General features: G+C 44.9%; 2 protein-coding genes across 5 annotated transcripts in view; both read left to right on the top strand.

Moving 5' to 3' along the window:
- The window catches only part of HERC6 (HECT and RLD domain containing E3 ubiquitin protein ligase family member 6), a 71,343-nt gene extending 70,050 nt beyond the window's left edge, over window positions 1-1,293 (top strand). The window contains exon 22 of the mRNA XM_058435717.1: window positions 436-1,293. Coding sequence (XP_058291700.1) covers window positions 436-656 — 221 coding nt within the window. The 3' untranslated portion in view covers window positions 657-1,293. The remainder of the gene's footprint in view (window positions 1-435) is intronic.
- Window positions 1,294-15,594: 14,301 nt separating this feature from the next.
- HERC5 (HECT and RLD domain containing E3 ubiquitin protein ligase 5) overlaps window positions 15,595-19,071 on the top strand; it is a 50,012-nt gene continuing 46,535 nt past the window's right edge. The window contains exons 1-3 of one of the 4 annotated variants that reach the window (XM_032142359.2): window positions 15,595-16,011; window positions 17,801-17,924; window positions 18,574-18,650. In XM_032142359.2, the coding sequence (XP_031998250.1) occupies window positions 15,747-16,011; window positions 17,801-17,924; window positions 18,574-18,650 (466 nt within the window). In that variant the 5' untranslated portion in view covers window positions 15,595-15,746. The remainder of the gene's footprint in view (window positions 16,012-17,800; window positions 17,925-18,573; window positions 18,651-19,071) is intronic. The other 3 variants (XM_058433011.1, XM_058433009.1, XM_058433008.1) reach the window with 3 other exon arrangements.

Below are 19,071 nucleotides of genomic sequence, written 5' to 3'. Positions count from 1 at the left end.
CACCCCATGAGTTCACTTCTTCCCACCTGTGGCTTTTTCCTGAGCTTTGTCCCCTGCCTTGAAAGCTCAGCCAAATCCTGTCTTGAGAAATAGCCTGGTGTGACCTCTGTGAAGTCTCTCTGACCACCCAGCTTGGTGTTTCTCTCCCTGCTGAATCCTTTAAGCTCCTAACCTCATTCTTCCTAGATGAGTTAAACAAACTTCCTTCTTGCTACTATCTTTTCATGCATATAATTTTCCCCCAACTACACCACGAACTCATTGAGGACAAAGACCAAATGTCATGATTTTTCTACACTCAACATGGCCTAGGACAGTTCTCTCTGCCTAAGGACATTCCATAAATACTTACTGAATGAAGTGATTAATTTCTTCCTTTTCATTATGTTTTACTCTTTTGATGAAATATCTTAACCAAATTTTATTCCTTTCTAGTTTTTCTTACAGGACGTGATAGGCTGCATGCAAAAGGCATACAGAAAATGGAAATAGTATTTCGCTGTCCTGAAACTTTCAGTGAAAGAGATCACCTAACATCAATAACTTGTCATTATATTCTCTACCTCCCTAAGTATTCTACAATGGAAAGAATGGAGGAAGCACTTCAAGTAGCCATCAACAACAACAGAGGATTTGTCTCACCCATGCTCAGATAATCATAATCACCTCTGAGAGACTCAGGGTGGGCTTTCTCACACTTGGATCCTTCTGTTCTTCCTTACACTTAAATAATACAAGAGGTTAATGAATAGTGGTTAGAAGTAGTTGAGGGAGAGGTTGGGGGAATGGGGAGATGATGATGATGGTCAAAGGGCACAAAATCTCACACAAGACTGAGGCAGGAGAATAGGGTCCAGAGATAGGGATCTAATGATGACTTGGACACACTCCCTGGCACTGAAGAGTCTGAACACTGGCCTGTGATTGGTCCATTCCAGGGCCTTCATTTGCATAAGGCATCAAACCACATCAGCCTCTGATTGGCCATGGGCCAAACCTGCACTCTGGCCAATGATTGGTTCATTCCAGGACATTCATTTGCATAAGGAGTCAAACCACACCAGTCTTGGATTGGCCGTGAGCCAATTCACCTCAGCCTCTAATTGGCTGTGAGTCAGTCTTTCATTTACATAGGGTGTAACCATCAAGAAACCTCTACAGGGTACTTAAGCCCCAGAAGATTTTGCTACCAGGGCTCTTGAGCCACTTGCTCTAGCCCACTCCCACCCTGCGGAATGTACTTTCACTTTTGCTACTTCACTGCCTTGTGCTCCAATAAATCCACTCCTTCACCACCTGTTCATGCATGTCGCTCAATTCTTTGTTCAACACACCAAGAACCTGTACACCTCATTATCAGAACTCTTAACCTAGTAACATATTTTGGCGAGCCAGTCAGGAGGTTAAGCCCAAATTTGGGGATTTATTTTCTTTTATTCTATTGAGATTCCATTTGTGGCCATGGGCTGGAACTAAACTCCACATGGGACTCTCTCTGTCTCTCTCCTTTTCTTTCTTTCCCTTTTCCAACTTGGGACCCTTGGCAGACAGCATTCTAAGCACAGAGACAACTGCAGGTCTCTTGCTAGGGCCACTGTCTGGTGACACTGAAAGGTTTCCATGTGTAAGCACCTAACCATCATCGCCTGCTTCAGGTGGGGTCCTGAGTCCTTTTCTTTTTAGTCCTTCAGCAGCCATTTCCCAGTAGCTCCTTGGTAATTGAGGGCAACTGGCCCAGGACACTCTCCAGTGTTGCCCGAAAGCCAAAGAGTGAGTAGGGATAGCTGCCCGGGCGGCCTGGAAGCGGGATTCTTTTCTCTCTTTCCTGGTTATAGTTCCTGAGCCCTACATGTGATGCAACTAGCAGTGGTGGCTTGTCCAGGGTGAATACATACACATTTCAGGTGGCTTTAACCCTCCTTTTCTTATGCTAAAATTCCCTCGTGGAGTCAGCCCCTCAGGGAATGCAACAAATAGGGGCACAAGATAAATCCCTGCCGCCATGAGGTGCATGTTTTTGCGACTATAATATTATATTTATTTGCTGCTTATATTGGGATGACATGTTTAGACCTTAGAGATGTACCCCAAACCCAAAGGGCCAGGGCAATAGGTAACTGACTATGGAGGCTCCAACAGCAAACATTAGCCTAAAGGTTAGGGACCAACCACTTGGATAGGGAAAGTGCCCTGCTTCTTTTGTAAGGGACCACTTCTAGATCATTTGAGTTTAGTAGATCTGGTACTAAGAGAAGAATCCTGGTGGAGACTCTTGGATCACTGTATAAATTGCACGGTGGATCCATGGGGAAATCTCTGCTCCTGGTTTATCTGGTACAGTCAGAGAGCACTATGCTCCCTTATTGAGAGGCCAGTCTCCAACAAGTTTAAATTAGGCAGTCTGCCATCCCTTGCCCTTCAAACTATAGTTACAACAATGGTTAAGGAAATCACTTGGGAAGAAACTATTGTGGCCAGCTACAAGGATGCCAAAAGCCAAGAACCATATCCAAGAATGAAGGGAATCATACTAGGCCATTGTCTATGAAGGGAAAGCATTCAAAGCAGCACTGGTGCCCACCTAAGGTCAGAGATGTCTGACACTCTAAGATTGGACCCCAAAGGCGGACTCCTCGGGAGATCCAATCCTAGGCCACAACCTCTCTGAAGGGGAAGCCCCTAGATGGAGGTTCTGAGGTCTAGTATTAACCCCTCCTCAGACTTTTTTCTCTCTTACAAACAACAATAGGAAATACTCCATCCATACCACCTGACTCCCCACTCAGCTGCATCCTCAATAATTGGAACCAGTTTGACCCTGACAATACAATACGGAAACGTTTGTTTTTTTACTGTAATACTGTTTGGCCCTAGTATCCTCTAGATAGCCAGGAGCAATGGCTAATCAATAGGAGTCTCAGTCATGACACTATCCTGCAATTAGACTTATTTTGCAAAAGGCAGGGTAAATGGTCAGAAATACCATGTTTAAGCCTTTATGGCCCTGCACCAAAACCCTTCAATTTGTAAGGCTTCCAAATTTTGCCCTCAAAGAGAAAAAATTCCTAAAGTAGAACCAGATGTTATAGATGACCCCTTTCTGCAAGGGCCACCGTTTCTTAGGGGGAACTGCAACCACCTCCATACAACCCCTTGCCAAGTGCTCCTGAGGATCAAACCCAGGAACAGGAGCCAGGAACTCCACTAAGTTCCACCACACACTTCCAGGGGAACACCTTATTCAATTCCCTGTCCAGCTGTATTTCCCCTAAGGGAAGTAGCAGGAGTTGAGGGGCTAATCTAAGTGGAGGCCCCCTTCTCCATAACTGATATACAGCAATGAAAGGATAAGTTAGGAATTTATTCTGAGAACCCCAGGAGATTTGCAGACGGCTTCCAAACTTTAACCTTAGCCTTCGATCTCTCAGAAAGATGTTCAATGTATCCTGGCAACTTGTTGCACTCCTCTGGAGAAAGAACATATTTCTGAGGCCGCCCAACGTGAAGCAAACAAGCTGTTTGCCAGAAACTCCGAGGGCAATTGCTTGGGCCCAGATACAGTCCCCACACTGACTGTAATTGGAACTATAACACCCCTATGGGAATGAACAACCCAGCCAAATTCCTTGAAGCTCACCTGGGAGGAATAAGAAAGGAAATGACTAAGGCAGTAAATTAAGGGAAATTACACAGGTTAAGGGGGAAAGCTGTATTTTATAGTAGATTGGAAGAGGCATTTAAAAACTACAACAATCTGGACCCTCCCTCTCTTGAAGGCAAAGTACTAATGGCACAGGATTTCATTAGCCAAGCTGCCCTGGACATTAGGCATAACATCAAGAAGCTACACATGGGACCACAAACTAATCAAAATCAGCTTATTGATACCACCTGCATGGTATGTAACAATCATGATCTGGAGGAAGTGGAAAGGGAATACACTAAAGAAAAACAGCCAAAATTATGGCAACTGTCACTGGTGATGCCCTAAATGCCCAAAAGGCATCCAAGGAAAACCCAAAAGGTCACAAGGACAATGCCGGCAAAAGCTCTGGTTACAAGTGCAAGAAAAGTGGGCACTAGGCAAAGGACTGCACTAAGCCCACGCAGGGCCTGTGCTGCCAATGTGAGGGCACCAGTCGCAACCTCTGGCACTGGATAATTGACTGCCCCTGCTCCCACCAAGGGGCTCCATCAGTCAAAACTCTAGCAGCACATAAGGAGGGATCAGATGAAGACTCATGGGACCCAGGGACATCATCACTACCACTTAGGATCCCTGGGTAACTCTGGACGTCATGGGCACCCAAATTACCTCACACGCCAAGCAGCAGCTTCACTTGGAATGGCTGAATTCTGTAGAATATAAATCCCAAATTTCAGGCACATAGCAAAGCCCCTTTACAAGGCAACAAGCGGACCTTAAGATGAGCCAATGGAATGAACCCTAGAAATGAGAGAGGCTTTCACCAAGTTAAAACGGGCTCTCAGCCAGGCTCCTGCACTCAGCATTCCAAACCTCACCAAGCCCTTCTTGTATGTAGCAGAAGAGAAAGGCATAGCAGTGGGAGTGCTTACTCAGAAGTTGAGAACAGAGCCTAGGCCCATTGCATACTTTTCTTTTTTTTTGAGATGGAGTCTTGTTCTGTCTCCCAGGCTGGAGTACACTGGCACAATCTCGGTTCACTGCAACCTCCAGCTCCTGGATTCAAGTCATTCTCCTGCCTCAGCCTCCCAAGTAGCTGGGATTACAGGTGCCTGTCACCACCATGCCCCAGCAAATTTTTTGTATTTTAGTAGAGACAGGGTTTCACCATGTTGGCCAGGGTGGTCTTGAATTCCTGATCTCAAGCAATCCACCCACCTTGGCCTCCCAAAATGTTGGAATTACAGGCGTGAGCCACTGCGCCCAGTTGTTGCATACTTTTCAAAGAAATAAGACAGGGTAGCCACCAGGTGGCCCAGCTGCCTGCAGGCAATAGCAGCCACTGCTATTTTGGTTGAAGAAGCTATTAAAATTACTATAGGCTGGCCAGGCGTGGTGGCTCATGCCTGTAATCCCAGCACTTTGGGAGGCCAAGGTGGGCGGATCACCTGAGGTCAGGAGTTGGAGACCAGCCTGACCAACGTGGAGAAACCCTGTCTCTACTGAAAATATAAAATTAGCCGGGGGTGCTGGCACATGCCTGTAATCCCAGATGCTTGGGAGGATGAGGGAGGAGAATTGCTTGAACCCGGGAGGCGGAGGTTATGGAGAGCCCAGATCGCACCATTGCACTCCAGCTGGGGCAACAAGAGCGAAACTCCGCCTCAAAAATAAATAAATAAATAAACAAAAATTACTCTAGACCAGCCACAACTCCCCACCAGTCCTAGAAATAAAAGGACATATCTGGATGACAGGAGAAAGATTAAATACGAGGCGGCACTCCTAGATAATCCAGAGATCACAATTAAGACCTGTAACACCTTAAACCCAGCTCTATTAGTCTGTTCTCATGCTGCTAGTAAAGACATACCCGAGACTGGGTAATTTATAAAGGAAAGAGGTTTAACTGACTCACAGTTCCACATGACTGGGAAGGCCTCACAATCATGGCTGGTGGAAGGCAAAGGAGAAGCAAAGTCATGTCTTACATGGCAGCAGGCAAGACAGCATGTGCTGGGGAACTCTCCTTTATAAAACCATCAGATCTAGTGAGACTGATTCACTATCATGAGAACAGCACGGGAAAGACCCACCCCCATGATTCAATTACCTCCCACCGAGTTGTGGCAGGCCACTTCTCCCTGACAATCACACAGACAGGCCTGTCTAGCACTCCAGTTACACTGACAGATTTCCACAGCACTGCCTTAACATTTAGCAAATAGTTAAGCTTAGGGAAACTGGTGCCCAGACATCAAAGCTAGAAATGAAACATATGTCGTATGGTCAGCAGGCTTCTCCCTAACCGGGAGCAAGTCAAAATAATAGAGACAGTCTTACATTCCTAGTGCCAGGACCCATCTCGGGTCGACCGAATCTGAGACAGTTCAAGGTAACGGTGGCAGCTGTTTGAATAGATTCATTAGAGAGTCTAAGGCAGCTCTCTGGACCAAGCTGCAAAGGAGATAAGATAGAAATAATCACTCTGGTACCACAGTAGACAGGCCTTGAAGGTACTGGGGCCCTTTTAATCAAACTTAGCAAGTATTTTTTGCCTCTGACCTTCCAGTTGAAACAAAATTAGTTACAAATAGACCTAGGCAAATGCTATACTGCACGTAGGCACATAACCCCAACCTATACATGCACTAAGAAAATTGTAACACTTTGGGTTGGTCTGGTGGAATTATCTCTGGCCTTCTCCCTGTATCCAGTTACATCAATAAATTCCATTCTTTCCTAGTTTGTCTGCTTCTCCTTATTGGGCCTTGAGAAAACGCAGCCAGACCCAGCTTGGTTCCGGGAACAGGGTCCCTCCCACGACACATGGAAATTATGGGGGCTACAATTCAAGATGAGATATGGGTGGGGACACAGCCAAACCATATCACCAGCCGCACTGCTACCTATGGGCACCATAACCAATCATTCCTGTGAGCAGATCATTGTACACAGATATGGGAGCCAATCTCTTTTATCTTTTAGATCAGCCTCTTCCAGACCCTGTGGATAACTTGTTTACAGACGGCAGCAGCTTTGTGCTAAACAGGGAGCACCAAGCTGGATACGCAATAGTGAATTACACCATTTTTGAAGTCCAGCTACTGCCCCCAGGCACATTGACACAAAGGCTGAGATCATTGTTCTTACTCAAGCATTAAGGTTGGGACAAGGGGCCGGCACAGTGGCTCACGCCTGTAATCCCAGCACTTTGGGAGGCCGAGGCGAGTGGATCACCTGAGGTCAGGAGTTCAAGACCAGCCTGACCGATATGGTGAAACCCCGTCTCTACTGGAAATACAAAAATTATCCGGGCGTGGTGGTGTGTGCCTATAGTCCCAGCTACTTGGGAGGCTGAGGCAGGAGAATTGCTTGAACCTGGGAGGCAGAGGTTTCAGTGAGCTGAGATCGTATCACTGCACTCCAGCCTGGGTGACAGAGCAAAACTCTGTCTCAAAAAAAAAAAAAAAAGTTGGGACAAGGAAAGAAAGCTAACATCTATACAGATTCTAAGTATGCATTTCTTGTGGTTCATGCTCATGCTACAATTTGGAAAGGGGACTACTTACCAGCAAGCACTCCCCCATAAAACATGGGATTCTTCAGCTATTGCAGACAACACTTGCCAGAGGCCATAGCCATTATTCATTGCAAAGGGCACTAAAAGAATCCAACTCCTATAGCACAAGGGAACAAAAAGGAATTCAAGGCATCAGCCCTCAAGGTACAGTCTCAACAAGTTTTAGCACTACTCCTTTTTTATGACCCCCCAATGGAACCTGAGTACACCTCACAGGAAGAACAGCTAATAAGACAACAAGGAGGAATGAAACAGGGATCTTGGTGGTATAAGGGATCAAAAATAAATCTTCCCCAAGCAGCCCAATGGAAAATCATAAAAGCCCTGCATAACTCTTTCCATGTGGGAAGAGACACAACTTTGGCCATGGCAAACAAGCTCTTCACTGGATCCAACCTAGCTTCCGTGGCCAAACAGGTCTGTCAAGCCTGCTCACTGTGTGCATTAAACAACCCAGGAAACAAAGTGCCTCCTTTAATAGAGCCAATCCAACGAGGGGGAACTTACCCAGGGGAAGACTGGCAATTGGACTTTACCCATATGCCAGCCTGTAAAGGATTCAAGTTTTTACTAGTACTGATAGAAACCTTTATTAGCTGGGTTGAAGCTTAGCCTACCAGAACAGAAAAGGCCAATGAAGCAGTGAAAATTCTCTCAAAAGAAATAATCTGGCCAGGGATGATGTCTCACACCTGTAATCCCAATACCTTGGAAAGCTGAGACAGGCAGATCACTGAACCAGAAGTTCAAGCCCAGCCTGGGCAACATGGCAAAACCCTGTCTCTACGAAAAAAAAAAAAAATTATCTGGGCATGATGGTGCATGCCTGTAATCCCAGCTACTCAGGAGGCTGAGGCACAGGAATCGCTTGAAACAAGGAGGTGGAGGCTGCAGTGAGCTGAGCACACTGCACTCCAGCCTGGGCAACAGTGAGGCTCTGTCTCAAAAAAAAAAAAAAAGAAAGAAAGAGAAATAATCCCTTGGTTTGGGCTACCCCAGAGCCTTCAAAATAACAGCTTATCTTTTGTCTCCCAAATAACTCAAGGGGTTGCTAAGGCCCTCAGGATCAAATTTACATTCAGCATGGAGGCCTCCATCCTCCAGGAAAGTAGAAAAGGCTAATCAAACTCTAAAATGGGCATTAGTTAAACTGTGCCACGAAATGTCAGAGACTTGGGTCGACTTGCTCCCCACATCCCTCTTAAGGATCTGTAATTCCCCTCAAGCAAAAATTAATATGAGCCCATATGAAATATTATATGCAAGGCCATTTTTAACTAATGATCTAATCCTGATCCAGAAACAACCAGTTTAGTAAAATACCTAATTAACCTGGGACAATTTCAGCAGGATTTACAAAAGTTTGGAACCCAGTGGTTCCCTGTACTGGGAACTAACCAGCAACCCAAAATTAGGCCAGGAGGTAAGGTACTGGTAAAAACATGGAAAGAAGGATCATCTGCTCAACAGCTACAACCCAAACGGAAGGAACCATTTTCAGCGGTGCTGGCCACACCTTCCACGGTCAAAGTACTAGGGTTAGATAAGTGGATACATCTTTCCAACGTCAAGCCTGCCATACCAGAAGTTCCCGGTCCCTGAATGTGGAACTCCCACCAGCCACTATACCTGTGAACCTGTGGAAGACCTGAAGTACCTGTTTAAAAGAATGGCCAAAAGATAAGTAAAGGCCTACTAACTTTCCTTGGTGTCTTTTCTGTGTGGTTGTGGTAGTTGGGGTAATACTAGTTTTTCTTACATTATTAAACTGCCTTTTCCCAAGTGGGTAGGATCATCTCCTCTGCCCTAGTAGAATCCTATCCTATAGGACTTAAAGGAAGCAAAATAACAAAAAGGTACATTCATACCCACAATGATTTGCTATAGGCCACACACACTGGGATCATGCATACTGGGAATTGGCTTAATTCTACAGCAGGGCCTCGATTTACCCTCTGACCATTAGGTGACCCTCAGTATTTACTAAGAACTTTGAATCTAACACAAAGGCTGCTAAACACCACCAGCCCAGTCTTGTTTTTTGGGGTTTTTTTTTTTGGGTTTTTTTTAGTAGACAGGATTTCACCATGTTGGCCAGGCTGGTCTTGAACTCCTGACCTCAAGTGATCTGCTCGCCTAGGCCTCCCAAAGTGCTGGGATTAGAGGCACTGTGCCTGGCTGCCAGCCCAGCCTTAGCAAAAACATTGTTGGCTTTGCTTATCCCCATACTCCTCCAGGTACACTGCTATCCCAGTCCCAGCATGATACTGGGCCCTTGAAAAAATGACTTACCACCCTACCTACAAAGGAGGAACTCTCTTCAAACTAATAAACTTTGATGACTTATACAACCAAATTACAGACATGACAAAGGTTACAATGACAGGGCGAGCAGTAAACCTCCTGCAGTCCTATCAGAGCAACCTCTCTAGGGTTACATCCTCAGAAAAGCCCATCTGGGGCCCAATATCAACACACACAGAGCTAGAATTCCAGGTACACTCTGTGTCAAAAGGAGCCAAAAGTCCAGTCAGGTCCTGGGGACCTTGAAGAGTAATCAGTGCAACTACACTCTGGAGATTAATCCCTCACACAGTCATGTAAATTACACAATTACCCAAACTACATGATTTAGAAAACCTGTACGGTTTTCATGGAAACCATTCCTAGTTAAGGGCACCTTAAAAGATATTCGGTCTAAGTACTGTTAAGGGAAGCCCACTAGCTGTGTCCACACTTTTCCTTGGGAAGACTGCATTAGCCCTGAAATTCACCTCTAGCTGTCTTTTGGTTCCCCAATAAGAAAATACCCCCGGGTGGTTGTTGGTGGACACCAAGAGAAGCTACCTCCACTGGGAGAATAAAACCATTGGGGCAACCCAACTTTGCAAGGCCCCTTCCCGTCATCAACAGGGGCCACCTTAGCATGGACCTTAACTACTTGGGAAAGCAAAAATAACAAACTAATCCATATGTTCACCATAGAAAACAATTTCTGTCTTGAAAAGCGGGGAGCATTTTTTCTGTGCAGGACCAGCTCCTACTTACGTTTACCTGCCAATTGGACTGGAACTTGTACACTTGTTTATTTAGCTCCTGAAATTAATATAGCTCCCAATAACCAATCTCTCACTATACCTTTGACTGCAACCACCAGACACAAGCAAGCCATCCAACTCATACCCCTTTTAGTAGAGCTGGGAGTAACAGCAGGAATAGGAACAGGAGTTAATGGGCTGGCAACCTCCCTATCCTACTACCAGGGTTTGTCCGTTGATTTCATGGAAATCTTGAATGACATTGCTCAAAGTATTGTCATCAGACAAAATCAAGTAGGCTCCCTGGCAGTGGTCACTTTGCAAAATAGAAGGGGACTAGACCTCATAACCACTGAGAAGGGAGGCTTATGTCTTTTCCTAGAGGAAGAATGCTGTTTCTATGTCAACCAATCAGGAATAGTAAGGGATGCCACCTGAAAACTAGCTGACCGGGCCGCTAGGATACAACAGCTGTCAGAATCATGGGGCTCCTGGTCAAGGTTGCTGGGTGGGGGGTCATGGCTCCATCCCCTAGCCAGACCATTGCTAATGGTTATACTGGCCCTGGTCTTTGGACCATGTTTGCTAAACCTTTTAATCAAGTTCATTTTCTCTTGCCTAGAAACCATTTAGTTTCAGATGATTGTGCGACAAGGTTTCCAGCCAGTGCCAGGTAAAGGCACCACCTCTGGCCGTCAAAAGGTTACCCTGTCTCCACAAGACAAAGCAAGGCGAGAGTTCTGTGGTCCCCAGTAGATAAGGCCAGCGTGCTAAATCAGCAGGAAGCGGTTACAGAAGAAAAGACCATCAGTCCCTCTGCCTCCCATAAAGATTTCTAGGGATCATGTCTCTCAGGGGGAAAATAAGGCAGGAGAATAGGATCCAGAGACAGGGAATCTAAGGATAACTTGGACAGACTCCCTGGAGCTGAAGAGTCTGCACACTGACCTATGACTGGTCCATTCCAGGACCTTCATTTGCATAAGGTGCCAAACCACATCAGGCTCTGATTGGCCACAGGCGGAACCTGCACTCTGGCCAATGACTGGTCCATTCCAGGGCCTTCATTTGCATAAGGCACCAAACCACACCAGTCTTGGATTGGCCATGGGCCAATTAACCTTGGTGTCTAATTGGTCACAAGCCAGTCCTTTATTTACATAGGACGTAACCCACAAGAAACCAAGAAACCTCTAAACAGTACTGCAGCCCCAGAAGACTTTGCTACTAGGGCTCTTGAATCACTTGCTTGAGCCTGCTCCCACCCTGTGGAATGTACTTTTGCCTTTGATCCTTCACTGTCTTCCACTTTCTTTTTTTTTTTTTTTTGATATGGAGTCTGGCTCTGTTGCCCAGGTTGGAGTGCAGTGGCATGATCTCGGCTCACTGCAAGCTCTGCCTCCCGGGTTCACGCCATTCTCCTGCCTCAGCCTCCCAAGTAGCTGGGACTACAGGTGCCTGCCACCATGCTCAGCTAATTTTTTTGTATTTTTAGTAGAGACCGGGTTTCACCGTGTTAGCCAGGATGGTCTTGATCTCCTGACCTTGTGATCCGCCCATCTCAGCCTCCCAAAGTGCTGGGATTACAGGCGTGAGCCACCACGCCCGGCCCACTGTCTTCCACTTTCATAAATTCACTCCTTCACCGCTTGTTCATGTGTGTTGTTCAATTCTTTGTTCAATGTGCCAAGAACCTGGACACCTCACCATCAGAACACTTAACCTGGTGACGAGATGAATGTGTTCATTCTTTTTTTTTTTAGTTCCATTGCACAGTGTGGTAAATATAATTAACAATACAGTACTGCACTTTTCAAAATACCGAAGAGATTAAATTTCAAATGTTTTCACCACAAAAATTGTTAAGTATTTGAGGTGATGGATGTGGGAACTAGCTTGATTTAATTATTCCACATTGTTATTCATAAATTATAAGATCACTTTGTTCCCCATAAATGTATACAATTATAAATTGCCAATTTACAATTTAAAAAAAAAGAATTAGTTGAAAAATGTTTGGATAAATAATAAAGTGATGAATCAAGAATAATTTTTTTTTAAGAGACAAGGTCTCACTATGTTGCCCAGGCTGGTCTTGAAATCCTGGGCTCAAGCAATTCTCCTGCCTTGCCTCCCAAATGCTGGGATTACAGGTGTGAGCCAATAATAATATTTTTAATAAAACAATATTATGTAAAGCAACATTTCCTATATCCCTAACCTTGCTAGATATATATTTTATATTCAGGAATATCTCTAGAGTTTTTATTTTAGCAAACTGCTGAATAATTTATTTGAAAAATCTGAATGTTAAGGGATTCATTAATTCATTGAATAATTACTTATAGTAGGTACCGTGTGGCAAGTACCATTCTTTTTTTTTTTTTTTTTTGAGACGGAGTCTCACTGTCTTCCAGGCAAGAGTGCAGTGGCGCCATCTCTGCTCACTGCAACCTCTGCCTCCCGGGTTCACGCCATTCTCCTGCCTCAGCCTCCCTCGTGGCTGGGACTACAGGCGCCCGCCAACACGCCCGGCTAATTTTTTGTATTTTTAGTAGAGATGGGGTTTCACCGTGTTAGCCAGGATGGTCTCGATCTCCTGACCTCGTGATCCACCCACCTCCGCCTCCCAAAGTGCTGAGATTACAGGCGTGAGCCACCGCACCCAGCCGGCAAGTACCATTCTAAAGGCACTAGCACTGGCAGGCCATGGGCCAGCAGAACAATGCAGAGTTTGGCCAGGGCGGTCGGAGGACAGCCTGGGCAGCTGAGCAGCTCAACTCCAGGGGAAAACCAACTCCCTTCTGGCTCCCCCATTTGCTGAGAGCTACTTCCACTCAATAAAACCTTGCACTCATTCTCCAAGCCCACATGTGATCCAATTCTTCTGGTACACCAAGGCAAGAACCTGGGATACAGAAAGCCCTCTGTCCTTGTGACAAGATAGAGGGTCTAATTGAGCTGGTTAACACAAGTGCCCATAGACAGCAAAACTAAAAAAGCACACAGTAGCACAGCCCACTGGTGCTTCAGGAGCAGTAAACATCCACCCCTAGACACTGCGGTGGGGTCGGAGCCCCACAACCTGCCTGTCTGTATGCTCCCCTAGAGGTGTGAGCAGTGGGGCACTGAAGAAGCGAACCACTCCCACTGCCGAATACCCTACGAAAGGGACAAGGGAACCTTTCCCGTTTCATTGTTAGAGGTCAAAGCTTTTTCCATGGCACATGCCCAGTCTACATGATTTGCAGTTTTGGCTCTGTTATACGTACAAGGTAACTGGCCATTTTGTTATCAACAGACTAGGGCCAGTTTGGGCTGGCTCTGAGGTTATAATATACGGCCAACTGAGTTTTGACAGACATGCCAAGGCAATTCCATGGGGACAGGCAAGCTGGAACAACTGGAAGTCCATAAGGAAAAAAATAAACCTTTATTCTTACCTCATACTGATGCAGGATGCTCCTTAGCTCAGCTAAAATCCAGGTTCTTGTCTCATGACCAGGAACAATTAGGCATGTGAATACATTGAAAGGTGAAGATTGTCATTTATTAAAAGAAAGCTCTCAGCAAAAAAACAAGGAGGGTCCTGCCAACAGGCTCCCAGCTCGCAGACTGAACAACAGGCCAACACACACAAGCTGAAGACATCTTGCTCCTCCCTGCTGCATAAGGCTGAATTCCCTCTGTCTGCACCCCACTCTCCCAGTGCAGGTGGGCCCCCAAGTCCCTTGTGGGCATGCCCAGACAAGACCCTGGGGAGGCTTCCTTAGCTGCACAAAAGCTTGTGGGGCAGGTCAGAGATTCTCCAGGGACCCTCCCTTATCTGCCTCCAGCATCTATCAATACTATAAAGAATAATTCATTTTAAATATAATGAAGACCAACAATTATAAAACTTCTAGAAGGTAACAAATGAGGAAATCTTATAATCTTGAATTTAGCAAAAATGTCTTAAGTAGGACAAAAAAGATATGAACTATGTAAAAGAAAAAATGGACAAATTACATCAAAATTTAAAACTTCAGTGCTTCAAAAGACACTTAAAATGGAGGCAAGCCACAGACAGGTAGAAAACATTTCAAAACGTATAGCTAATAAAGAACATGATATGAAACATATAAAGAACTCAAATATAATATATAAAGAACTCTTAGATAAAAAGTCAAGCTAGCTAATAAATAAATGGTCAAAAGATTTGAATACACACTTCATAAAGAAGAGATCCTCCTTCCTTGGCCTAAAAAAGGGCTGGGGTTACAGGCAGGAGCCCAGGCCCAGCCTTGTCAGTTGATTTTCGGTGACCCTTCAGAGGGCAAAGCGGAAGTTTTCTCCTGTTCCCTACAACCGACGGGCCCATCAATTGGTGAATGGATAAACTGTGGCATACCCATACGATAGACTACCATTCAGCAGTAACACAAAGGAATTACTAATTAAACCCAATAGTATGAATCTCAAAGCATTGTGCTAAGTTAAAAAAGCCAGACATCACTTAGATATGGTTCCGTTTGTACGCATTCTAAAAAAGGCCTAAAGCACATCACTGTTGCCAGGCACCCGGGAGTACGTAGCGGAGCGGGCGCGAAGGGGGTGGGGGTGGGGGTGGGGGTGGCTGACTGCATAGCTCTGCCCAGTTTTATGCCGGTTTGAGCCCGGCGCACAATGCTTCTTCTTTTTTTTTTTTTTTTAACGGAGTCTCGCTCTGTCGCCCAGGCTGGAGTGCAGTGGCGCAATCTCGGCTCACTGCAAACTCCGCCTCCTGGGTTCACGCCATTCTCCTGCCTCAGCCTCCCGAGTAGCTGGGACTACAGGCGCCCGCCACCACGCCCAGCTAATTTTGTTTTTGTATTTTTAGTAGAGATGGGGTTTCACCGTGTTAGCCAGAATGGTCTCGATCACCTGACCTGGTGATCCGCCCGCCTCGGCCTCCCAAAGTGCTGGAATTACAGGCGTGAATCACCGCGCCCAGCCGCAGCGCACAACGCTTAACAACCTTTGGCTTCCCTTATCCCTCCCTCTGGAAATGCGTGTGTCAGGGTGCCTCCTAGTGGAACTGCAGCGTTTCCTCGAAAGCCATTCCGTCCAGGAGTTAAGGTGGCCGCTGCCCGCCCGGGGACACTTTCTCAGTCCAGCCCACCGGCGTTTACCCCAGCCAACGACCTGTTGCCTTTGGCCGCCTGCCAAGTCACTCTCATTACAGTTTCCTTTTCCTTTTCGATTCCGCCCCCTAAAAGCAACAACAAACATTCTGTTTCGTTTCCCACTCGAGCTGCAGGCCCCGCCCCCAAACAGCACGTGGGGGGCGTGGCGTCCCGGCTGGGGCGCAGTAGCGGAGGCTGCCGTTCCCCGACGCCACGCAGCTGCGCGCAGCTGGTTCCCGCTCTGCCGCGGGACGCCTGAGGCAGTGGGCGCGCTCAGTCCCGGGACACGGCGTTCTCTCCTCTCGCCTCTGGGCTTGGGACCCCGCAAAGCGGCGATGGAGCAGAGGTCGCGGAGGAAGTCGCGGCGCAGCGGGCGCTCGACCGCGGGCGCGGCCGCCGCCTCCCAGCCCGCGAAGTCTCCGGGCGCGCAGCTCTGGCTCTTCCCCAGCGCCGCGGGCTTCCACCGCGCACTGCTCAGGAGGGCTGAGGTGACGCGCCAAATCTGCTGCTCGCCGGGGCGCCTCGCGGTCTTAGAGCGCGGCGGGGCGGTCGTCCAGGTTCACCAGCTGCTCCCCGGGAGCGGCGGCGCCCGGACGCCGAGTGAGTGGGGCTGGTGTGTGAGGGCTGTGAGGGCTGAGGGCTGTGAGGGGCGGGCAGCCGGGGGTCCGCGCCTGAGGGAGGAGAGCGCAGAAGGTCGCAGACGCGCGCCTGGCTCGGGTCGTTTCGCGGACGGCCCACCTGAGCTCTCTTTTATCCCGGTCCGTGTCAGGCGCGGGGTGAGCGGGATGCTGGCGACCAGCGGAGCCTCCACTCAGCAAAGTGGCCGGTGCGGGGCATGCGAGCAGCGTCTTCATACTTGTAGCCAGTCTGGCTTTCTCATAGGTTTCTGTTCAAGTTTGTACCCCCGTCCCCCGCATCTCCTACTATCTGGTTTTGAGAAAGTAGTCACTGCTCTAACTTTGGGAGCCATTCTCAGTGATGAGATTTTACCTTGGCCTTCAGTTGCCCTTCTCCCACCTTCTCATCGAAGTGGGGGAAATGATTGCCCGCGTTCTTTAAAATTTTGCCCATCTGTGGAATGAAGAAATTGGTATCTTGCTGCGAGTTTATTTTGCGTTTAACTACTGGACGTTTGCATTCCTTTTTGGTAAACTGCCTGTTTATCTTTGCCTGACTTTTAAAAATTTGAGTTGTTAAATCTTTTTCTTGTTTGTATGGAAGAGGTATTTGAATATTGAATAAGAATAGCCTTTCGCCCGTCGTACATGTTGTAATATTTTTCTCACTGCCTTTTGTGGATGTTGTTTTTTATTGTGCATTTTTTGGGGGGTAGTCTATCAATTTTTTTGTCTGTAAAGGAAGCTTATGGATTTTATGTTAGGTTGGACAGCTATCCACACTCCCAGTGTTTTTAAAAATGTACTCATCTTTATAGTAATTTTAAGGTTTTATTTTTTTAAGTAAAAATTTTTCGTACGCTTGGAATTTAAGTACTGAGGTAGGAAGGAGCTAGATTTATTTGCTTTTCCAAATGCTTAGCCGATGTCCCAATACCATTTCTTAATACTTTTTTTCAACTGATTTGAAATGCTGAGACTCTTTAAAAGAAACCGTTAGTCTGCTGGGCCATTTCTTATTACCAAACTATGTTGGTTCCCCTAGCATTTGTAATATGGTTTGTGCTTTGAGATTTTTACATGAATAGATTCTATTTCATTAGAACTGAAGATGAAACAAGGTCCCAAAACTATCCTAATTTAATTTTTGTGAACAAATTAGGAGAACATTTTTACTAGTGGACAGTTTAAAATCTCTTAACTTTAGAAAGGGCCAAATGTGCACTAATGCCAATGAAAAATGTTTTCAACAGCATCCTCTTTAAAGATAGTCCCCCAAACATAATCCTTCCTTTTAAGAATATAGGCATTGGCTTCTATTGGGAACTGTTGGGAAGTGTTTATTACTGTTATTTGATTTTTGGGAGAAAGGAATGTGTTTCAGAATACACTATTCTTGAAATGAGTTTTGTTGTCTTAAAGTTATATGTTCTTATAGACCTTTTCATCTTTGTCATTTCAAATTTTGTTTGTCTTCACTTAATATAACAAGAACCTAAAAGCAGATATTTAATTGGATATTTTAAGGGTATGTTCCATTTACAACAAAGTATACATCAATATTTTTTCTAATTAAAAAAGATCTACGTTAGGACAATTGTCATTCCTGATTTGCTTTGCCTACCTGAATTTTCTTAAGAGAAGTTCATGGTAAGTCAAAGCTTGTCTAGTTGAAATTTTTCCCAGATGTTTTAAGTGTATTATAATGAAGTTAGTAATACAGTGGGTAATAATCAAAGTGATGATAGTTCCTGGTTGGATTTGCTCTGTAGAATGCATTAAATTAGGAAAAAACATGAAGATACATTCCGTGGACCAAGGAGCAGAGCACATGCTGATTCTCTCATCAGATGGAAAACCATTTGAGTATGACAACTATAGCATGAAACATCTAAGGTAGGGAACTTTTTTCTTTTATTAAAAATTAATTTTAATCAAAAGACAATAATAATTTTTGTAGGAAAATGTTACCATATCTGATTCTTGTCCCCTGCTTTATATAGTAGCATCTTAAGTAAATAATAAATTCTGAACTGACCAGTAAAGTCCTTACGTCCCCCAGGGCAGATATCGTGTGTTGTTTTGGCATTTAAAGGAAATTATTAAATAGTCTGCCTAGCCCTAAATTGGACTTTCACATTCATTAACTCATTTGATCCTCACAATAATCCTATAAGTTAAATTTCTGGAAATAAAAGTTTTTAACCTAGAAAAACTACACATTATCATGAAATAATTTGTGAGAGTTTTCCCTAGTAGATTATATGAATTAGAACTCATTTTCACCTTGCATTTATTCCTGCATCATAAAATTATTGTTTGCATAATAATATTTTATTATAATTATGTAATGCATATTTTTTCTTAAACCACTAATTAAAACATATAGTATTTAAAAAATAATTTTAGATGTACTGAATGTGATGCAGTAAATTGAAAGTTTTTTCTTGAGCTTCATTTCTAATTAAATACTATTAATAGTTCTAAAATCCATGTTGTAACTTTCATTATGGTGATTAACACAAAATGTATTTTCCTTTATCAGGTTTGAAAGCATTTTACAAGAAAAAAAAATAATTCAGATCACATGTGGAGATTATCATTCTCTTGCACTCTCAAAAGGTAATTTTTCTGTAATATTAATAGTTTTGTGGAAGTAATACATGTGTGTATACGTGGAGCCAGTAGAATGTCTGTATTTCACTTGTAACAGGACAGAAATACAGTTTTGAATTTGATTTGGTTCCGAGTACTATTCTTAAAGCAAATACATAATGAGAGAATTCTTGGATCTGTAAAATATTCAGGTTTCCATAATTACTATTCCTAAATTTGGTTTCATGTTTTTATTTTTCAAATATGAAACAGTGAAAATTTTCTGAATAATCAAAACTGTTTTCTCTACATCTGGTCCAGGCCTGGGGCTACCCTTTTCCAGAAACTGCTTCCCTTTTCCTAATACTTTTCCAACTTCCGCTCTTCCGGCTCAGAATCCCCTTTCGTGGCCAGGTTGCAGGCCTCTGATATGTTTTAACATTGCTTT

Source organism: Hylobates moloch, unplaced genomic scaffold (genome assembly GCF_009828535.3).
Source record: "Hylobates moloch isolate HMO894 unplaced genomic scaffold, HMol_V3 SCAFFOLD_2, whole genome shotgun sequence".
NCBI lineage: Eukaryota > Metazoa > Chordata > Mammalia > Primates > Hylobatidae > Hylobates > Hylobates moloch.
This window is presented reverse-complemented; position numbering and strand designations above follow the sequence as displayed.